Raw genomic sequence first — 24,531 nt, forward strand, 5'->3', positions numbered from 1 at the left:
TTCCCTCCTTGAGAATTTTCTTTAAAAATTTCAACATGATTACAATCAAATAACTCACCCAAATACGATTATCAACTAATAGTTGATATGAAAAAATTCTGTAAGAACTTTTCTCTCTCTCTCTCTCTCTTTGTTTATCTCGGTCTTTTATGAAATTGATGAAGAAAAAAATTCGAGAAGGAGAAACAATTTCTTTAATAGAAAACTTTTTTTCTTCTCCTTCATCATTATTCAAAAGTATCTTTCCTCTCCCCATCAATGTAGATTTGTCATCTATAATTTCATGGAAATGAACTTGTTCACTGATTATCATCACCATGATAAGTTGTTGTTAATCTTCACCAGGTTATCATGTTCATTGACATGATCTTTTTTGCCGATAATCTTGAAAATCAGTTTCATCTCCCTTCCCCAAAATGATCAAGATGATTATATTAATATATGATATTCTGGATTATAATACTAAATTCTGGCGTTTTTCATCCTCATCATGAATTCATCATCAAAATATCATCTTACCCTGAAACTTATCTCGTTTTTATCCAAAACATTTCCATCATCACCTTGTTTCTTTTTTGAAGGTTCTGTTTTTTTCTTCCACAGGAAAATTTGAATATCTTTATCAACCCTCACATTAGCAAAGTTCCCAATCTAACCTCTTATCCTTTATCCATATAATATTTGGACATGGGAATATAATCATGTTAAGAATTTTCTCTTTCCAGAATTTGTAATTTTGTTTTTTTCCTTACGTTGGAAAACGTTTTATTCCTGATATTTTATTGTATGCTAATAGTTTTATACTCAAGTGAAAGTAAACTCAAGGTGAAAAATGGGAGGAAGAGGGTGGAAAAAGATTCCACTTCCATGGTAATATACAATTCATATATTTGACTAGAGTTTAGGTTACCTTAACCACCATCACCTTAACCTCATTTATCCTCCTTTTCCTCCTCCTCTTCTCACTATTTCATCATTATCTCCATCGACACTATTACTTTCCTCTCAACTTCATGAAAAGAAACCAATAGATTCCATGATAACTGAATAAAATATCATATTCGCATTTTGTTTGTCCAAAAAGCATTAAAATAGAATCAAAAATTCCCAAATTTTTTCGACTTTATCTTCGTTTTTTCCTCTCTCTCTCTCTCTCTCTCTCTCAACAAACTTTACCTTCAAGCATTTGTTGCTGTTACTCTCATGAAGATATTATGATGATTTGGGAGATCAGAGTTTCATCTGATGGAAAATGTTTCATTCAGAACTTTTGATAAAATAACTTTCCCCCTTTCTCATTGATATTTTACATTTTTTATATTCCTCTTGCAAAGAGATCAAACCATTTTGACATAAAGTATTCAAATGGAGATGATGATGATTATGATGAGGGTGGTAATGATGATGATGTGATAAAGCAATTTATCAATCATAAATTGTGACAGGAATTTTTTCATCTAATATAATTTATGTATCAAATGAGATTTGAAATGATTCTCATGAAGAAAATAAAAAAAACTATTTTCAATTTTCTCTTCCTCTTCCTCTTTTTCAATTTCAATCGATGAATGAAAAAACAACTTGAGATTGAAAGTTTGGATTACAATTTGTATGTGTAGAGATTGAAATTTGAATAACAATTAAATGCAAATTGATTGTTGTTTGTGATGAAGTTGAGCTTAAGGTTAATTGTGATTGAGTTTTGATTTGCTGTTATTGGGCGAAAATGATAAGGTGATGATGATTCTTGTTTCTCTCTCTCTCTCTCTCTCTCTCTCTCTCTCTCTCTCTCTCTCTCTCTCTCAACAAACTTTACCTTCAAGCATTTGTTGCTGTTACTCTCATGAAGATATTATGATGATTTGGGAGATCAGAGTTTCATCTGATGGAAAATGTTTCATTCAGAACTTTTGATAAAATAACTTTCCCCCTTTCTCATTGATATTTTACATTTTTTATATTCCTCTTGCAAAGAGATCAAACCATTTTGACATAAAGTATTCAAATGGAGATGATGATGATTATGATGAGGGTGGTAATGATGATGATGTGATAAAGCAATTTATCAATCATAAATTGTGACAGGAATTTTTTCATCTAATATAATTTATGTATCAAATGAGATTTGAAATGATTCTCATGAAGAAAATAAAAAAAACTATTTTCAATTTTCTCTTCCTCTTTTTCAATTTCAATCGATGAATGAAAAAACAACTTGAGATTGAAAGTTTGGATTACAATTTGTATGTGTAGAGATTGAAATTTGAATAACAATTAAATGCAAATTGATTGTTGTTTGTGATGAAGTTGAGCTTAAGGTTAATTGTGATTGAGTTTTGATTTGCTGTTATTGGGCGAAAATGATAAGGTGATGATGATTCTTGTTTCTCTCTCTCTCTCTCATCTTCTTGGGATGGGATGAACTTGATTAGGAAGAGGAGGAGTGATGAGGGTGAAGAAAAGGATGAAATGAGGAAAAAAAGATGATACTGATGATGAAGATGATGAAGATAATGATAACAATAACACTTCCTTCCGGTTGGATGAGAGTGAATGAAGATAATAGAAAGAAGTGAAGATGATGATAATGAAGGATAAAGATGTAGTAGACATTTTGGATGAGTGGATATCATGATGATCATGAAAATCTGACTCAACTTTTTCATCTTACTATTACAAGAAACTGATTATAATGTTATTTATATTGAATAGTTTCCAATAAGGTTGGAACTTTTTTCCTACCTCTTTCGCTCCAATGAAATAGTCAATTTCAGATTTGACATCATGAATTCATGGTGATTCAAGATTAGAGTAAAATAATACATATCATTGTAAGTGAGTTGTAGGAGAAGAGAGAGAGAGAAAGAAATAACTGCGAGTAAGATGAAACTTCATATCAGTTCAATGATAAAGGAAAAAGTTTTTCAATTCCATGATAATGTTATGAATGAACACAGAGAAAAAATTTCATTTCAAGACAGAGAAACCGGAAACGGAATGATGGTGAATTCATTGTGAGAGTGATTAGATAAGGGAGTTACCGTAGAGTAGATAAAAAAAAGTTTTAGATGTAATGAGAATTCCCATGAATCAGATCTTTTAAATGATGATGATCATCATCATGGTTAGTTGTTTGTAATGATGATGATGGAAAAAGATGATTCAGTAAAAAGAGAAGATGAAATAATGAAGATGAGAGAGAGAGAAAAAAATTCTGCATCCATTCTTGTTCCTCTTTTTTTCTCCATCTCTTTTCAGATTCTGATGATTAAAGGGATGAATATGATGATGATGAGAACGATGATCATCATGATGTGGAAGATGATAAGGGATGATGATGGCAAATGATGAACGATCTGACCGTTTTTGTACTCTCTCTCTCTCTCTCTCTCTCTCTCTCTCTCTTTCGAAAATCATCCCTACTCATCATTATCATTATCATCATCTTCCCTTCAGACGATAGTCTTTTTTGCTCGATTTTCTATCGAAAATTCTGTTTATAATAAAGAATAAATTGTCATCATGTTCTCATTGATTTTTCTCTTTTTTTCTATCCTTCCAACTTCTCTAACATGATGATGATGATGATGGTAATGATAATGATGATGATGAACAAGGATGAAGATGAATGAATGAATGGGAAAATTGTGTCTAACCATTGATTAACCGGTAAATTGAACATGAATTTCAACACAGAAACCTCAATAAATTCATGTAACATGGTTTTTTCACCCAAAGTCTTATTCCATGACAATCGTTAACTTTTCATCTCACCATCAGAATCATCATGAAACATTCAAGAAAACTTTTCCCAACTCAATTTCGTTTTCATTATATTCACACTTTCTCATTAGCAGTTATATAATATTTTTAATTCAATTTTCATGAGGAAACAAATTGAGTCCATTTAGTTGGATTTATAATGTTAACAAGATTTTTTTTTATTCTTCATTATCTCAACTTGATGGGATAAGATCATGAATTATGATGATGATCATTTTTTGATATCCTCTTGTTAATGAGCAAATTTCAAGGAAAGTGATTATGATATTATCGTTGATAATAATAATATTATTATCGAACTGTATTGAATCATCATCGCATCATTTCAAATAATCAGATGATTATGATGAACATGATCACCATTGAGCAACCGATAGATATTGAGATTCTCATGCTCAGAGTCACCATAATCATCATCATTACTTTAACCATTATTATCATGATGATAATGATTCTGAGATGAATTCAGATCATCATTTCCAGAGCATCAACTTCATTTTGTCAGTGTATTTCATAGTTACATGGATAAGGCAAAAAAAAACATAGAAAATAAAATAAAAATCAATGTGATTAGCTGGTCAGTTTAAAGATGATTCTTACATGGTGATGACCATCATCATGATGATGATCATCTTTTTTTATCCTTAACGATCTCAGATGAAGATAATTAGACAAAATAATAGTAAAGAAGAAGAAAATAAAATAGAAATTTGTTTCAACTCGAATCATTGAGAAGTCTTTTCGCCTACATGATGATGATGATGAGAATTGTCATCATCATCATCATGAGCTAACACCTTAATGGGACAATATATTGTAATTGATTGTTGCTCTTGTAACATCATAATTATCCTCAACATGATGATTAACTAATTGTACATTATTATCAGTTTGAGAGTTTAAAGTTATCAAAGACGATGAATAAAATTTATCATTCCATTTGATGTTATCTGTTATGATTCATTAACATGAGTTCATGATAATGTCACATTGTGAATGGAAAGAAAAAAACATTTTCTTAAATCAAATTCATTCATTTGGATTACATTACATCATTACCCTGAATTTCAATGTTACTTTGAAAAGTAGAAGAAGAAGAAAAATGTCCATTGTATCAGAATCCTATCAAGATGAACTTTTCTGCTTCCATTTCCATGATAAATTTAGAATTCAAATGGAAAATAAAGTGTTTTCCATTTATTTATTATTATATTTATCATCTTTTCTCCTTCTCTTCATCTTCCACCTTCTTTTTTTTGTTTTTCTCTTCCACCACCCACTCTTCCTCTTCCAATAGATTCATTTGACGAAAATTTCTCTTCTCATTTTTTTTTCTACGATTTTTCTTATAAATATACATTCTTACAATTCTTCATTGGTATTTCTTTTTTTTTCTTCTTCTTCTTCTCAATTCAATCCATCAGAATGAAGATGGAGATAGAATCATGAAAATCCCTTATTCGGAAAAGGAAAGAGAATGATTTTCATCAACCCTCCCTCCTTATAATCATCATTATCATCATTTGAATCATCATCTTATCCCTGTCAAAATGAATACTCACTCTGTTATGCTCCTTCTTCTGGTATAATCTATTTAACTCTCTTTCACTCTTTGTCTCCTTCTCTCACCTCCTCAAGGTAACTTGTCTCATCTTCTTGTCTTTTTCTGACAATTTACTTTTCTTTCACTGAATGTTGAAGAAATAAATAAGAAAAGAGAAAAGAGAAGAACAAAATTTATTCCAAAGTTTGAGAAAAGAATAAAAAATACACATCAATCTTTTCCACCCCAGGTCTTCATCCAGCCATCCATTACCACTACGTACTCCTCATCTTCCCATTCCAACATTTTCATCATCATTCTCACCTCTAGTATCATCTTTCTTGACCTATTCTCAACTCAAACTAATAACTCTCACCAAGAACCAGTAAAAATGTATCAAAAAAACAAAGAATGAGAGAGAGAGAGAGAGAGAGAGAGAGAGAGAGAGAGAGAAAACTCACCCCAGAGGTTTCAGAGTATCTTTACTCATTCAATCTTCCACCAGTACCTCCTAATGATCACCATCATCATTTATTTTCATCATTCTCCAGTTGATTATAAGGAAAATGATGATATCAAATAATAATAATAATGAAAGATAATTTAACACTGACCTTGATAAAATAACATCTACTCTCACCATTAATATAATTAACATCATCATCATCACCATGAGAGTTACCCTGAACTTTTCCCTCTTCATCCCTTTGCATCACAAAAACCACTAAACAATATCTAATAATGAATAATATGAAATTTCACCATCTCATTCAATAGATGATAAAAGTTTTTCTAGTTTTTTCTCTCCTTTTTTTCATCTTCATCAGCATCCTCTTTCTTTTCCTCTTCATCTTAAATATTTCATTCTTACTTTTATTCATTGAGAATGTGTTCAGAATACAATCATCATAATAATCATCATGATGATTCTGATTCAACATACTAAACCATCATAATAATGTAACCTGAATCTTGGTGACGTTGGTTTTTTGTGTTATTATTATATAATAATATTATTATCAATAATAATAATCAAATGAAACTGTTTATGTAATCAGAAACCAACTCGACAGACTAATAAGTAAATATTAATATTAAGTGTTGAAAAGTCAAAAAAATTAATAATAATCATAACTGAACGATAACTGGGCCAACAATTGAAACTTAATATCATTGTCAATGAATTCATGGTGATGCTTATCATGTTTGAAGGATAGCCGATGGATAGAATAACGATATTTGATTGAAATAGTCGACGAAACTGCTTTTCGATTTTTTCGACGGCATATTTTCTGTGAGAAATTTTATCCACCTTGTTGGATATGATTTTCTTTATTGTTATTGGAATGAAAACTTCCAACTTATCTGTAGCATGTTTGTTAGAACGGTTCAGAATCGAAATGAATACATTGTTGATATTATCATGTTCTCTTGTTCTTTTCTGCCTTGTCACCTATTCAATGGTAGTTTCCGTTATTCTTTCGTTTTTATCCCTTCTTCTTATCATCTTCAACTTCATCATATTCATTATCATGTTCATGTTCAGATTTTCTGAGAGTTTTCTTGTTTCGAAGTTGGAATTTTTTTTCTCGCTTTCTCTTTCTCTTCCAACTAAACTAATATTATAACATCTTGTGTTGTAATAATACTTTTTTACTACGGATTCCGTGTCTTCTTCCGTTTTCCTGTTTCCTTTTCTCTTCTTTTTTTTCTTCATCATCATTATCATCCTTATCTTCATTATATTGATCTCTTTCTCTTTCTCTGTTTTTCCAATCCCCACTTTCTCTGTTTATGTTGTTTTTTTTTTCTATGAATGAATTGAAATGCTAATAGTTTATAAGTAATGTGATTGATAATAGAAGAGAAAACTTTTCATTCAGTTCTCAGCGTGAACTTTTTTCTTTCCTTCTTCTATCTGAAAACCTTTGAGTTCGAGGCTTGGCAAATCGAGACAAGAGAGAAAAGTAGAAATAGCAATTAACCAGTAAACGAATCACAATTAATGATCTAAACCAGAATAAAATCCTTAATCCAGTTCGATGTTAATTCAAGGTAAATTCAATAATAGAAGGGGGAAAAAAGTTCTACTCTTTCAAAATTTAGATTTGTCATTTTGAATTATTCTCTTACTGAATTCATCATGATTAGTTGGAAATAAAATTGTTCTAATAAAATTACAAAATTCTTTTAGATACATTATATATTTACTACTTACTCATGTTATTATTCAGAATTTTGGAACATTCAAACAGAGAGAGAAATTTGAAATTCGAAATTTTTATTATTTTTTCTTTTTTTTCCATCCAAATGTTATAACATATTCTCATGAATTATCATCACCATAATAAGGTGAGAATGAAGATGATAATTTGATATAATTTGTTTTCGACATCGCCTTTTACCTACTACATGGAAGATAATTGCTTATGAATATGAATTGTTAGTAACATAAATAAAGTTCATCATCATTGTCATTTTAATTGTCACCTTGATGATAAACATGATTGTCTAACAGATTTAATAATCTTTACATTTATATTGAATACATCAAAGAGACAGTTAAACTTGTATTGGTAAAAATTTTCTCTCTCATTTCAATCAATTGATCTGATAGTTGATTATCATTAATATTGCTCAGATTTTCACCATGATGATAATCAATTCATAAGGTTAATCTTTTAGTTGCTTTATCAACCTACGAGATTGTCATGATATCTTATTACCTCAGGAAATTCATGTTTCATTTCATCAAAGCTACTCAATGAGTTGAGAAAATGTGATATTTTATCATGACTCATTATAAAGTCATGAAGATATTATCGTATGTTAGTATAACCCTTTTAAATCTATTCGCATCCTCAAGAGATTATTTCATCATCATCATCATCATCATTTCGCTTTCTCTTTCTTTGTCTGTCTCTAAATCATCTTCATCTTTACTAACTTTATCTCTACGCCAGAATTATCAGAATTCACTTCTTACGGAACTGAACCCTTCTACTAATGCTTTTATCTTCAATTTGTTACCAGAAAAATTTTATCTCTCTCTCTCTCTCACTTACTTATCATCATCCTCGTTCTCCATCCCCTCCCATTTTCATCTGATAATGATCATGATGTGGATGATAACAGATCCATTTCAAAGTTAATCCGGATATAATAATAACTATAACATGTACATATCTATTTGGCCTCCCATCCAATGAACACTTTAGTTAGTTAAACAATACAAATTGTTACAATACGATTACACAGAGATATTCCCACTCCCACTCTTCCCCACCCTTCTCATCATCCAATCATCTTCACCATCTACATCATTATCATTCTCGTTGTTTGTGATGATGACGAGAGATACAAGAAAGTAAACAAGAAGAAGAAGAAGAAGAGGAAAAAAAAAATTAACCTACATTTTACCGAATTCCAGATCAATTCGAACCAGTTCTAGAACTTATTATTTATCATTATTATTAGAACTTTTTCTTCTGTCTCTCCTATTGACTCTTATCATTATCATCAACATCATCATTAAATTTTAACTCAATCACATATTAACAGTTATCACTCCCAATGGGTAACATTTTAACTCTTATAATATATCAATATGAACTTATTGTGTACAGAAAGAAAAAGGATCGAACTTTTTTTTATCGAATATGAACAAATAATGTTAAATGACGATGATGATGGTGATGAATTGAGTAAACAATCAGGATCATTAAATTGTTGAACTATCAGGGAGAGAAACACCATCAGAATCTGAATGGAAAGTTTGAAAAATTTGATTCGAAAAGTTTGTTTTCTCAATGTTGTTTACACCTCGAACTTGTTGTCGAAAAAAACTTTGAAAAGTATCGTTTTATACTGTATTTGTGAACTTGTTGATGAGTCTATTTTACTAATTGTGGTTATCTTTCGTTTTGATTGGTTATTTAATTAGGTTCTAGATTGTAAGGAGCCGGTTGCGACCTTAAAAGAGGCCAAAGTTGCTCTTTTTACCCATGAATCGGTTAACCTGTTGGCACGTACTATTCAAGGTACTTATATCAGTGAGGGTGGTGGCTTTGATTATGATCAATCGTGGCTTTGTGCAATGTGCTCAATGCCATCTCTGCATAAGCGTCATGTGGCTATCGCACGATTAAAACATCCTGCCAACATGGGACGAAACTCACATGAGGTTCGTTTCTTTATTTTGGTTCTAACACCATCCAAAGAAAAGGGTACCAAAAATGCACTGGAAACGGGTCGTACCTTTGCAACCATTTTCGCTGATATGGATTTTCGTCAACGTCTTCTAGAGGTACAATCAGAAGGTGAATTTAAAAGTTTACTTCTTAAACACGCCCAAGACCTCGCCTCGGAGCAAAGTAATCCCGTTAGGTCATTGGGTAATCATCAAAATGATCTTGACTTTGATGAGCCCAAATGTCGCATTGCTCAAGGACTTTGTGAAGATTTAAGGAGACGACTTTCCCATTATATTAGTGATTATATTGATGGTAAGTTTTCATTCTCGTCCATTATTTCACAAAAATCGAACAGTTTAATAATGACCTTTGCTTTTTTCTCTCTTTCTCTCTCTTTCTCTCTCTCAATTTTGTCGTTTCTCTCTTAGGTGTTGTTGGACATCAGACAATCCATAAAACAATATCAACAATTTTTTTCCTCTATTTTGCCTGCCTTTTGCCTACAATTGCGTTCGGTGTTCTGAACGACAATAATACAAATGGAAAAATTGGTAAGTTCTAATGATAACTGGTTCGAAAAAAACTACAAGAAAGATAAAAATCAATAGAAAATTAAAAATTTTAATCCAATCAATTGATTCTCTCAGGTGATATCCGTAAAGCTATAATTGGTCAAACAGTGGGAGGATTGTCCTTTGGTTTCTTTGGAGGTCAACCTTTGGTTATTATTATGACCACCGCCCCTCTATGCTTGTACATTAAAGTGATATACGGTATATGTGAAGGTTTTGGCCTCAATTTTCATGCAATGTATGCCTGTGTCGGTCTTTGGAATACCTTTTTCCTCGTCTTCTATGCGGTATTTGATGTAAGCAGGTTAATGAAATGGTGTACAAGGTCAACTGAAGAGATATTCGCTCTCTTTATCAGCATTGCCTTCGTAGTCGATGCATTCCGTGATGTTTATAAAAGTAAGTGGACGAAAAATGACCTTTAACTGACCTTTATGCTTGTGACACTTTGAAAGGAGCGAAGACTGGGACAAAGAAACAAAATTGTCTCTTATTATTAATTGAAATGTATTTTATTTCTAATTGTGTTTCTTTTAATGGTGACAGTTACATTATTCCTCTTAATTGTTGTTGTTCCTCTTGTTGATTTGATTGTCTACTTTTGATCAGGTTAATTTGTTTATAACTATTACAGTTTAGAGTCTCTTATGTTTCAATCGTGATTTGGTTCTAATTTTTTTTCTTCTTTTCCTTCAACAATTTACTTTTCTACTACAAATTTCATGAGGTTTTCCATGTATTCATGTATTATTATCTTCCTTCTGATGATGATGAGTTGCTTTATGTTGAGAACTTTTTTTCTGCTCTGTTAAAATTCTAGTCAACGATCTGTATCTCGTCGACTTTAGCATTAGAACTTTTTTTCTTCTTTCTTTCTTCCCCTTCTTCTCTCTCAAAGCTTTATTATTTATATATATGAGATAGAAAAAGTTTGATGATTACGAATCAGAATTTCAAACTGAAACCTTGATAATCGTTTCTCGTCGATTCATTTCACGAACTCACTTTGCTCATATCATCTCGATTTCTACCTTTCAACCAATTCTAAAGTTTACCTTGGCACAATTATCATAATCTTTAAATCTGAACGTTCATTTTAATAGTAGAATCGATCAAATTATTCCAATAATATTTATCTCTTTTTCTTTCTTCTCATCGAAATTTGTATTTAAAGAGAAGAGACAAATTCTCAATCAGATTGCAAACAGTTAATGGGATGAATCTTATTCTTCCAAATAGATAATAAACAAGATAGAAGTTCATTTTTGTTTCTCTCTCTCACTCTCAATTCCAATCTAATTCTTAACATTTTCTTCATCTAAATCCAACTTTCTTCTGTTATCATACATAGTAAATTCCCAACCAGTAAGACACCTTCAAATACCCTGAGGGTGACATTGAAATAGTGATTCCAAACGAATGAGTAAATTGTTATCATCCAATTTGATTGGAAACTATTGTACAAGTCTCCTAATCATCATTAGATAACATCATCATCATCATCATCACAAGTATATATGAGAGATATTTAAACTCCCTGAGTGATGGAGAGATGATAAAGTTATGGTTAGTAAACGAGAAATGAGAAATATCAAGAATTCTGATAACAATTCGAATGTCAAATGATAAAATAGATCAAAAATCATCCAACCGATGATAAGTATATAACAAGTTCCAGTTGAAACTTTTATTCTTCTACATTTTTCTCAATCATCACAACTTTTCAACTTGTTCAGTTTTCATATCATATTCACCATAATCATCAGCACTCAATACACACACACACACACAAACACATACATAAGCAAATAAATAAACAAACAAACAACAACAACGACTCATAAGTTGTAAGCAAATTTAACTGTAAAAAGTTAATGTTGATTTTATTCCGTTTTGATGATTTTACACCATGAATGTCATGGTGAAAAGATGCTATTCAAATGATATTATTCTCCTGCTCTTATCATCATCATCATCTTTACGATCATCATTATCATCTGTCTGAGATTGAAGAAAAATCTGAATCGTTTCAAGTGAATTTAGGATGTGAAAGATGAAAAATTTCAGTCAAAGTGGTGGAAAAGTTTTCATCATGATAATGATAACATAATTTAACATGGAAAAGGATGAAGATGATGATGGATGAAAGAGTAACAAATAGTTTCTTATGAAATTGGGCAATGATGATGATGATGATGACGATAGAAACAAAAGATTCCTATTGTGAGTTTAACTATTATCATCATCATCATCATCAACAATTGATGTAATAGTTGGATGGTGATTATTATTATTAGGAAAATGAAAATATTTGATTGAATGAGAATGACAATATAATCACTGGATTGTTATTATTGTTGAACAATCATGAAGATGGTTAATAGATTCATTATAATCATCTCATTGACATTATCATTATCATGATTTAAACAACGATACACTTTTTTTTGGTTAACCATAGAATCAAATTTAATTAAAGGCAACAACAATCTAATAATTGTCACCCATTAATGAGACACATTATGTAATATAAATCCCATTAAGGTTTCTCAATGAATCTTTCATCGTCTAATTTTGTCCCCTGTTACTTTTCAGTTTCCTACTGCAATTAACTAATTGATTTTTCTCTCTCTCTCTCTTTAATTGTTCCAATTAATTTGGCTCATCAGATTTCAAGAAAAATTACTATTCGCCAAAATGTTTGGAACCTAAGCAAGATTTTATATCGCTGTTGACAAACAATTTTACAATGAACGAAACCAGTGCTACTATCGATATCGATGGTGATGGTGAATGTCGTCGAGATGCTACTTTACTTTTCTTACTTTTAATGTTGGGCACCGTTTGGGTAGCAGTTTCATTATATAACTTTAATAAAACGTAAGTAACGAAATTTCAACTTCGAAAATTGGTCCAAACAAAAAGTTCGAAACAAAAACTTTCGGCAAAAGGAAACAAAACTAGAACTGAGTTCGATAACGATAACGATAACGATGACGATTTCGTTGACGATTTCGTTACCAAAGGCTCTATTTACTTTGTCCAATAGTTTAGTAATTAACAGTTATTAGAATTGATGATTAAAAGAGTAATCATGATAATCATAGGCTTTGGTTAATCATTTAAATACAGAATTAATTAATTGTTATAAATGTTTATTTTATCTATTATTATGTTTGATTATTTATTGTGATTATATCTTCATGTTTATGGTTACTATAATTATATAATTTTGCTTTCTAATCATATTAATAATAATTTGATGGTTGGTTTAATTTTGTTCATTAAATATTTATTATTGTAACAATTAATTAATGGTTACATGTTTTGTCATTCTGTTAGGATCACTCACTATGGTTAAGATTAATTGTTACAATCAGTTGATGATTATAATGATATACTTACAGTTTTATATTCAAAGATAATTGTTAACATCAATTAGTATTTTCTTACATTCATTTTATTATATCGTAAGAAAAAAAAACAACAACAACAAAAGATTCAATGGAAAATATCACAATCAACTAATTAATTGGATGGACAAAGTCAATTTTAGATTCAATTGATTAGCAAATGATTAGTTGATTCACTTGAATTGGAATGAATTTTTTTTTCTATTCAAATTTGATCTACTCTTCAAAAGGAGAAACAGTTAAATCGGAATAGGAAAAGAATAGGGGAGACTTTTGAATTTCCTATTCTCTTGTTAATTGTTGTCAGTTAATTGTTTGTTTTCTTTGGAGGTTTCTTCGTGCCGTTTTTTTTCCTAATTACGATTGATTTAATTGATTGTTTATCTATTGTTTTTCACCTTTAGGCCATATTTACAAGCGAGCAAACGAGAACTGTTAGCTGATTATGCCCTTCCTTGTGCTGTTATTTTTCTCAGCTTTGTTGGCTCTTATGTATTTAAAGACATTCCAGGTAAGTTAATTGTAATCACTTTTAATTGTTAACATTGTGGTCATTTTGTGTTTATTTAATTATCTTCTAAATCACCATTTCTACTATTCTTTCCTGGTTAATCTAATTGCTTGAGCAATGAGAAATTCTATTCATTTGTGTTCTAACTTTCTCTCAGTTTGGATTCTTGTCTATCTGATTCTCTTATTGTCATGTTTGGCTTTTTGTGGTTTTTTCTCTTTTCTTTCTTTCTCTATGTGTATGTGTTGTTTTTTTTCCACTAATCAGTCAACATTGTTGAGAATTCTCTTAATTCTTGTCGAATTTTTTTCTTCTTCTCTTTTTACTTATATAGAATCTTGAAGTTTCTTTTTTTTTCTCTCTCTCTCTCTCTTTCTGTTATTTTTATCAACAGAAAGTATTTTGATCACTTGCATTGGTATCGAGATAATGTAATATTTGAAAATTCTGACAGTTACCAGTTAATCCAATGAATTGTGTTCTACTATTTTAAAGACTAGACATTTTAGACTACGCTTGATATTATATATTTTTCCAGAGTATAACCTTGTTTAACTTGTGATGTTATTATTATTACTGTTGTTACAGTGTTATTGTTATTGGTCAAGATTCAATTCAGTGTTTTCTTTTTTCTCTTATCATCATGATAGTGTTATCATCCAAAAAATTTCTGTTCTAAAAGAGAGAAAGAGAGCATTTTGATAGGAAAAAAATGAAGAAAAAAGTGAAAAAAAAACATAAGATGAAAACTAAAAGGGAAAGAATCAGAGATGAAATTCTGATTCTGAGCTCTCCTTTTCCTCATCTCTATCTCTCTCTCTCTCTCTCTCTCTCTCTCTCTTGAAAAAATCAACACCACATGATGAATGAACAGGAAATTTCAACGATAGTGATGATTACAAGTTTAGATTATTTTTCATTGCCGGATTATTTCAAAACCAGAAGAAGAAAAAATCCATCTCCTCTTCATCCTCATCATCACAACTTCATTTCATTTCAAGTACAATATCAACAGCTAACAAAATATATATTATTACGATGAAATGGATTCTTTAGGTAAGAGTGAGAGAGAGAGAAAACAGAGAGAACGAGAGAGAAGATGAAGATGAGAAAATATAATAAATTCAATTTAGTAATAATATCAAGAAGTAGAAAATGAATTTGTTAGGAAAGATGAAGAAAATAAAATAGAGAAAAAAAAGAAAACAAAATTTAATGTTTTCTTTGGTACATTCAAGATTCATTTCAAAAATAATTGATGATGATTTGAGAATCAGAATCACAATCAGAATAAGAATCACAAATTCTAATGAAACAAATATAATTTTCATTATCTTATTTTCTAACAAACTAATATACTGATCAATTTTCTCTCTCTCTCTCTCTCTCTCTAATAATTATGTTGATAGAATATCTTTATTCTCAGTCATCATAATATCATTCTCTCTCTCTCTCTCTCTGAAAGGATTGATTATCGCTGGGCAGGGAATTAAAATATTATTATCATATATATAAAAGTATTCTGTTATTCTGATAGCTAAAAATTAAAAGAAAGAAAAATTAACAATCATTAATAATGAATAATAACCATGGTGATAATAAGAAGATGAAGACACAATGTTAATGGTTGAATCGAAAAGGATTTTTTTTCTTATTGTTGTTGTTTCGCTCATTCAGAATGGATTATGTTTCTAATAAATTATTATTATTTTTTTACATTCTCTTCATGGACTCCATTGGAATTGATTTTCTCATTTTCATCATGAAAATCGGATCAATTAATTTGAACTCTCCCTCCCTCTCTCTCTCTAACAGTTGAAACATTTAGATACAGCAATACTTTTGAAATTGGAAGAGCTCACATTGAGGAGCTTCCATTATCTGCTGCCTTCGCTGCCATGGGACTTGGATTTTCACTTTCACTCTTATTTTTTATGGACCAAAACATTGCAGCGGCCATGGTGAACAACCCATGCAATAAGTAAGCTAATTAACTGTTAATTACTATTGGAAACAATTTCGATAAACAATCATTTCATTTGTAAGTGAGAGAGGAAACAAATAAGTAACATTGTTATCGTATCAATTGAAGAGATTCAATAGATTACCCAATTGGATATCAACTTTTTGCTCGATCGTTTCTATTGTGATGATCGATTATCGTTTAATTTTTGTCGATTTTTTTATTCTCTTGGGTGTGTCATCGATGTATTGATGATTCTACGTTTTCTTTTCTTCCTCATCTTTTCAATTCACAACTTTTGGAAACTTTGTTTCTGACGATTTGCTGCTCATCTTTTCTCGAGCCTCAAATTTTGTCTCGAACAATTTAATAATTAGTTGGATCATTAATCATCTATCGTTAGTGTAAATGAATATTTAATCTACATTTTATGAATAGATTAATCTTTGATTCTCTCTCTCTCAATTATACATGTATTCATCCTTTGTTATTGTCTATTGATTATAAAATTAGATATTTATCTTATCATACTGTCTAAATTGTCACCAACATTTTTACCCAGTAAAAAAACCAATGTTAACATGAGATGATAATCATCTCAATGTAAATACATTGAAAGTTTCATCAATTGATCAAAAATCTTACTATTCTTTAACTATTAATATATATGTAAATCCTTAATCTTCTTATAATCTTTTCAACTGTGAAAAAAAGCTTCTTAATCCCAACAAGTAATAACTATTTCCAGCCGATATTTATTATCCATAGATGTCAATTACAGTTATATAAACGGGAGAAAGAGAGAGAGAAAGAGATGGAAAGTCATCTAATAATTACCAACGAGATGAATTAATTGTTATATTTTGTTCATCATCTTTTTTCCTGGATTATCTTGATCCACAAAGTTCTGATTTACTCTAATGCTTATTCAGCATGAAATTTGTTTCATGGGAATGAAGAGAGAGAGAGAGAGAGAGAGAGAGAAAGTCTGTTAAATTATCATTAACTCTCTATCTCTCCTTTTTTTGATAATCATCTTCACAGCCTTGAAGGCAAACGAAGAAAAATTGATTTCTCCAATTATTTGTAACTGTAAATACTTTATCTTTCCAATTGTTTTGTGTCATTGGCAAGTAAAGGTTATCTCCCCAGAAAGATAATCTGGTTTGGGTGTCAAAGTTTCAATTGATTAAGAGACCAGATTAGTTGATGATATCTACTCTCTCTCTCTCTCTCTCTCTCTCTCTCTTCTCTCTGGTTTTTTACATTATTATTAGCACCAGAACTGAAAATAGCTTGGGTTGACTAGTTTTGACAGGAATAATACTTTGGAATAGAAAGAAAAAGAAGATCATTAGAACAATTGAAAATCATGATTTACTCAGTTCCTCATGAAGATGATGATGTTGATGATGGTCATCTTGCCTTACCCATGATCATTATCAACACTGATATTATTGCAAAAATTTCCTATCACAATGTTGATTCTATGTGAGTCTTATATCGCATCTCTCTCTCTCTCTCTCTCAATGAGCTTAGCTCAGCGAATTGTATTCAGTCCCTTCCACCCCACTCTAACCTCATCCATGGATTGTTGTTGTTGATAGTTAAGCTACAGATAAAGAAGATGAATAAAATCAATAAATTTCATCTTCTTTTACATCTTCATCTCCATTTCCTTCTTTGGCTTGTTCTCTCTCTTTTCTCTTTCTCTTTCTCTCATTCTCTTTTCCCTCATCATCACCAATCAACTTTAATTATAAATCAAACTCTAATTTCATTTCCAAACAAAACTTTCAGGTTCCTCATCCCTTTCCCATGGTACCATTGTAATGCTATTGAAAACTCACTTTGAATCACAATCAATTGTATTATCATTGATAATCTAATATGACAATGATAATTGATTTTCCAATGAAAGCAAGAGAGCAAAAAAACAAGTTGACTTTAATCATTTTCCATTTCATTTAACATCAACAACCAATTTTTTTGTTCCTCAATGGATCAAAATATGAATCAATTAATTCAAATTCCATGTTTTAACAGGTTAACCATAAATGATGATGATAAATAAATGAACTTCTCCTCAAGAGAAATAATTAATTCAAATTGTTAATTGGTTCGTTTAACAATTCAATTCAATTTGAATGAATATTAGAAAACAATTATTCTCGTCTCTCTCTCTCTCTCTCCCTTCATCTCTCAAAATTGATTGTCTATTAACCTTGATTCTTATTTAAATTGTTTCTCTTTTTACGCATATACGTTAATTGTTGACAATTGATTACAAAAAAATGCTAATTGTTCCCTTGATTTAATTGTTTTACAGATTGAAAAAAGGTTGCGCCTATCATCTTGATTTATTTGTTGTTGGAATCCTCAATGGTTTCCTATCCCTTTATGGATTCCCATGGATGCATGGTGTTCTGCCTCATTCACCTCTTCATGTAAGGTCACTTGCCGATGTTGAGGAGCGAGTTGATGGAGGACATGTTTATGAAATGTAAGTATCAACATGGCGGGAAAAAAAAGATTTTCATTCTCATGAACAAAACACCGAAATAATATTTACTTTTCTAATTCTATCAACGAATTGATTATATATATAACATTTTCTCCTCGAAATGGTTTATTTTATTTTTTCTATTAATAGAATTGTTAAAGTTCGAGAAACTCGGATAACGAGCATAGTTTCACACATCTTAATTGGTCTTTCGGTATTCTTATTACCTTATCCATTGGCCTACATCCCGACCGCTGTTCTTGATGGTTTGTTTCTTTATATGGCGATTACTGCACTTTCTGGAAGCCAAATGTTTGAAAGGATAACACTTTTATTCATGGAACAGGTAATCTCAATCAAACTGAATTTCCAACTTGAATCAATAATTATTCTCATTTTGTTATTGTTATTATTATTATTTTCGCTTTAATTTGTTGACTAGGCTGCTTATCCACCCAATCATTACATAAGACGATGTCCCCAACGAAAGATTCATTTGTTTACATTTTGTCAACTTGTTCAACTTGGATTGATGTGTTTCTTTGGTTTTTCACCTTGGCCCTACATTAAAATGGTCTTCCCGATAGTGATACTTTTATTATTGCCCGTCAGGTATTTTCTCACAATCCAAATGATAATTTCATATTGTTTTATCTGTCAATCAATTGGTCTAATTGTAATAACACTTTCTCTTTTACCTTTAGGCATAAAATAATAACTTACGTAATAGATGCAAAGTACCTGGAAGCGCTAGATGGTGAGCACCAATAATGAGGATTTGATGATGATGAAACAATCGGACAATGACCAATCTGCTCAATCTAAACGAAACAAAAATCAATTGGGAAAATATTATTACTAATTACAACTACTATTGAATTGGAAAAGTAATCAAAATATTTACAGCAACAAAGAAACAAACAAAAAATAAGAATCAAAAATGAAAAAGAAAAGTTTCTCTCTCTCTCTCTCTCTCTCTCTCTCTCTCTCTCTCTCTCTCTCTCTCTCTCTCTCTCTCTCTGATTAACTTTAATCATAATCACCATCAATCTCCTGATCATCATCATAATCCATGGGATAACATCACCACCTCTTTATCTTCCTTATGAACTTTTAATTTTAATTATGAATGTAAAATAATACGAAAAAAAATCAAGATAATTAGTTAATTCATCATTAATTCGTAGACACACACAACACGATTCACATACAGAAATCAATGAATTACCAACTAATCAACGATTAATTGTTGTTGATTGTTAAGCTCATTTGTTTGTATTGTGAGATACATTTTCTGTTTACATCAGCTAATTTAAAATAAAAATTGTTAACAATCCAAGAAAATCAATTGGGTTTTGTTTTGTTTTTCAATCAATTAAAAAGGTTGGAAATTTTAAATTTTAAATTATCAACAATTAACAGTAAATTCAATTGGTTAATGTATTGTAATATGATGAAAGACTATTTAGATTGGGGAACAATTTAACAGTTTGATTTGGATTGGATTGGGTTACAATTAAAGGAGATGAATATTGATTCCGATTATTTTTCAATCTCTACCAGTTTTAATTGTTACTATTTGTTGATTGTTGATCTTCACTCGTTTACTTTTGATTAGATAGGGAAAATTTTTCATCCGATTACGATGAGTAAACATGATTAAAGACTATTAATAGTTTTAATTAATTATAATCCCTGTTTTCATCGTGATGATTAAACAAATAAACAATTAATGAGGTAAAGGATAAGTTGATAAACTAAATTTAACTTTTAATTTCATTTTAACAAAGTTAGAAAAAAAAATTCTAAATTGTAAATTAAACCTTTCAAGTGATCAACTTTTCAATGGTTTAAATAATCATCAACAATTTAAGTTGATTGTTAGTATTAAAGTAAATTGGTAAATTACAATTATCACTCAATCAATCAGTTTGTTTATTTTTTTCCGAGGCAAAAAAAAACACTGCTAATTGTTAACAATTTAAGTTAATCATGATGACGAGAAAAAAAGCTTATCCTTAAATCCGTTAATTAATTAATGAAATAATGATTTTTGTTGATTTAGTTAATTGTCTGAATATTTAAGTGACACAATTAAACTTAATTCCCTTTCTTTTTTTTCGTTTCAAACTCCAATTAAAATCATAATTGAGTTAAAATAATTGACTAGCAATCATTAAAGTCTAATTTCAATTTTATGGTTGATTTAAAACGTTTAGAATTAAATTGTAACAATTAATAATTAATTTAAAGATTAAAATTTAAACGCAAGTTTATTTTTCGCGCTTCAATTTTTTCTAAGCTCCGCCTCTTTGTTTTGGTCTACAGCTGATTTTGAGTTAATCTTTTTCCCGATGCTTTTTAATTGTAATTATCTAATTGTTTTTAATAATCGGTCAACTTAATTATGTCAGTTGATTATATCTTTGAATTGTCAACTGATCATGTACAATTTGAACCGGTATCTGCAAATAATATAGTCTTTTTTGACGATAACAATCAGCAGGTAAGATGAACTGATTTGAGTTTTTTTTTTCTCATCAATTTTGATTTTTTTTTCTTGTTTTCAAATTATCATTCTAAATGGAATGATTATTTTATTATTTAATTAATCACTTTGCTCACTGTTATTTATTTAAATTGATAGGTGTTTATGTTGAAGAATGATGGATCTCAAGGAATTGAGGTTAAAAGCCCGACATCACATTTCAAGCTCAATCTTGTGTAAGCATTTTTTTCTGTTTTTGGTTTTCAATTTTGATTTGTTTGTTTAATTTTTGTTCCTCTGCTATTATTTAATCCAACTAATTAAACTTGTCTTCTTTTCATTTTATCTTCAACTAATTAGGCTGGAAGATAGAAGTAGCATCAAATCAATCAAACTATCACCAAACTCTGATGTATTGGCTTTACAACGATCTGGTAATTCTGTTGAATTTGTTGTCTTCTCATCTGAGAATCCAGTATCTATATTCACACAAACATGCAAGGTATTTAATCATCGTTAATTCTTACTTAATTTTCCACTAACCAATTTATATGTTTATCTGTTTATAGAGTAAAATGACAACAATAATTGGTTATGTTTGGACAAGTGCGAACGAAATTGTTTTCGTAACTGATTCTGGTGTTGAATATTATGAAATAAACCGAGCAAGAAGTTGCTGTAGACATTTGAAAAGCTTTAATATAACAGTTAATTGGTTCATATATCAGGTAAAAATCAGAAGATTTACTTTCAATCAGAATCAGCTGGACAATTAATATATTTTCCTTATAAAAATAATCTATTTAGCCCATCACATCATTCATGATTCTTTCTTCAAGTCAAAGTGGAAATATCCTTCAGCCGTTTCATTTCAAGGTAATTATTTTATCAATCAACAAATAACTATCAACAATTGATCACTAATTAACGTCTCACTGTTACTTATTGCTTACAGGCCTCATCAATGATTAAATTGACCAAATTTGAAGTTGAATGGTCGGCTAAATTAAAAAATCAACGACCCAGCCTTTATGAGCGTGACGTAGCCTTGGTTGATCTGTAAGTTAATCAAAAAAAAAACAAACTACAATTAACTTAATAGTTGACAGAAGATTGATCTTTATGTTTATTTTTTCAATTTTTACAGTTACAATCAAACATTTTTATTAGTTTTACAACATGAAGCCGTTACCAAAGATGAGAAAGGATCACAAATAGTTATATATACTTTACAAAAGTAAGTAAATCAATTGTCATTATTAATTTGATTCTAAATTGTTTATTAAAATTCCAATTTGTTTACTTAGAGATGGACCTGCTCGTAAAACTCATATTCTACAATTACGATTAACTGGTCGATTCGCAATCAATATTGTCGACAATTTAGTTGTGGTTCATCATAAAACCTCCCAAACATCATTAATGTTTGATATTAAATCTCCTTCCGGCCAAGTACAATCGGGAATAACTTACCTTTCACCGATCCTTCAACCAAGTCCAATTAGACCATTTAAAATTGATGAATCAACATATTGTGAGCTATGTAAGAATCTAAATCAAGTTTTGTTCATCTAAATGATTAACGTTAATTTAAATCAATTTCCACTTTTCTCTATCAATAGATTCAACGAATTGGGCATTATTTCAACCTGATATTATTATCGACGCTAAATTGGGATTTTTCTGGCAATTACGAATTAATCTGCTACCAATTTGTACAATGATGTCCAACGATGGTCAATTACTTGATTTCCTACTCTTAAGGTCACAAGCTAAACCCGTAATACTCAACCTATGTAAAGAAGAGGTCACTCGTCAACCGAAAAGTTTCACCAACATTAACCATTTGGGTAAAATTGGTTTCATATTTAATAAGCTCAACAGTATTTATCGTGATAATAGAGAGTCAAATCGTCACAATTTACCATCAACCAAACAAGGTTACATTTCGAGTGCAAGTTGTACCAATGATTCAACGACAACTCATATTGACCAAACGGACATGTTTTCATTTGTCTTCTCGGTGTTTGAAGTTGAATCAGAGCTTCGAGATGAAAACTTTGTCATCTCCGTTTTATTTGAATATATTCACTCTCTTGGTAGATATAAAATTCCCGTTCAATATTTAATCTACGAACTTTTGATCAATGTTCTAGTTCGAGGGAAAAAGTTCTATCAACTTCACCAATTCCTCCAATATCAAGTTCTAACTCCTTCTAAACCTTTAGCTTGTCTTCTTCTATCCCTACAACCTCATTATCCTCATGCCACTCAATTGGCTCTCGATATGTTTCACCTTCTTCAAGTTTCATCTGAACATATTATTGACATTCTACTCTCTCGATTTGACATTTTTCGAGCGATAAGATTTATCCAAAATAATGGTAACCAGGAGTTAATTTCAGCGAAAAAATTTCTCGAAGTTGCTTTAGCCTCAGGCGATGGTCAACTTTTCTTCAACGTTTTCCGTTTCTTTGAACAACGAAATTTTCGCCTTCGAGGATCACCAACATTCATTGAAAGTAAGTTTTAATTTACGATCAAAATTAAAGATCATATCATGATCTCTTTCAAAGTGAATCATTTAACATGATTAACTCTTAATTCTGTTAATTATTATTACTTGTTTATATTTCTCTAGGTGATTTATGTGAACCATTTGTTGGTAAATTTGAAGAAATGTTTGGCAAATCATCAAGCTTTTGAATTCTAATCATCAACAATCAAAACTTAGACACGATTTCTTCAAGATAATTAACGGTTAATTTTGATTACTTTTGGATAGATGATCAACTTTCATTTTGGAAGAAAATTTATAAACTCAATTATTATCAATACAATTTAGTATTTTGTTTTAATTACTCTCTGATTGGTGATACTTTAAATCAAATCTCACAAATTTACTATTAACTGATTCATCTATTATTATTGTAATTATCTAGTTTAATTACAATCAACATGAGTTGATGAGAAAAATGATCATTGTATCAATGAATCAACAAACTATTTGTTCAACAAAACCAATTAACTGATCAATTTTGTTGAAAACCAATTAATTTAATTTTAAATTATTACTCAACAACTATTATACAATATAGTTGTAACAATCAATCAATTAACTAACGATAATATATGTATCTTGTTTTTTCATTATATTATCAAGTATTAATTGCTAAATCTAATGGAATTGTCAATTTTTTCATCAACAATTAAATAACAATTTATTTTTCTCCAAATTAAAATTGCTGATACTTTTCAACTTGATTGTTGTATTTAAATTGAAAAAGAAAACCAAATTAAAATGTTTCATAATTAAAAGAATTACAATTTTCTTTCCTTCTTCTATGATCGTTTTTCCCCTGAAAATGATGAACAATCAATTTTTTCCTGATTGTAATCAATTCTAATGATGATTATCTATTCGTGATTAGATTTAATTGTGAACTTACTGATCTTTGACTCTCCCCTTGAGTTCATTCATACACATATTAGAAGATACAAACAATTAGACGATAATTTGATATCTCTGATCAACATTTGTCAAATTCAGTTGAATGATAAA

General features: G+C 30.0%; 2 protein-coding genes across 3 annotated transcripts in view; both read left to right on the forward strand.

The window, feature by feature from the left end:
• LOC128395885 (solute carrier family 4 member 11-like) overlaps positions 1–19,825 on the forward strand; it is a 33,757-nt gene extending 13,932 nt beyond the window's left edge. For both annotated transcript variants that reach the window (XM_053356361.1, XM_053356362.1), the window contains 10 exons: positions 9,270–9,831; positions 9,948–10,070; positions 10,167–10,490; positions 12,761–12,971; positions 13,909–14,015; positions 15,831–15,996; positions 18,308–18,481; positions 18,632–18,827; positions 18,924–19,093; positions 19,186–19,825. In XM_053356361.1, coding sequence (XP_053212336.1) covers positions 9,270–9,831; positions 9,948–10,070; positions 10,167–10,490; positions 12,761–12,971; positions 13,909–14,015; positions 15,831–15,996; positions 18,308–18,481; positions 18,632–18,827; positions 18,924–19,093; positions 19,186–19,252 — 2,100 coding nt within the window. In that variant the 3' untranslated portion in view covers positions 19,253–19,825. The remainder of the gene's footprint in view (positions 1–9,269; positions 9,832–9,947; positions 10,071–10,166; positions 10,491–12,760; positions 12,972–13,908; positions 14,016–15,830; positions 15,997–18,307; positions 18,482–18,631; positions 18,828–18,923; positions 19,094–19,185) is intronic.
• Positions 19,826–20,808: 983 nt separating this feature from the next.
• On the forward strand, positions 20,809–24,290 carry LOC128395893 (regulator of MON1-CCZ1 complex-like). The gene is made up of 10 exons (XM_053356372.1): positions 20,809–20,987; positions 21,129–21,205; positions 21,330–21,471; positions 21,539–21,697; positions 21,777–21,845; positions 21,925–22,028; positions 22,117–22,206; positions 22,277–22,512; positions 22,592–23,491; positions 23,611–24,290. The coding sequence occupies exons 1-10, from the start codon at positions 20,889–20,891 to the stop codon at positions 23,673–23,675; spliced, it is 1,941 nt and encodes a 646-aa protein (XP_053212347.1). The 5' UTR covers positions 20,809–20,888; the 3' UTR covers positions 23,676–24,290.
• The last annotated feature ends 241 nt before the right edge of the window (positions 24,291–24,531 follow it).

This window comes from Panonychus citri, unplaced genomic scaffold (genome assembly GCF_014898815.1).
Source record: "Panonychus citri isolate SS breed McGregor unplaced genomic scaffold, ASM1489881v1 Contig00142, whole genome shotgun sequence".
Lineage (NCBI taxonomy): Eukaryota > Metazoa > Arthropoda > Arachnida > Trombidiformes > Tetranychidae > Panonychus > Panonychus citri.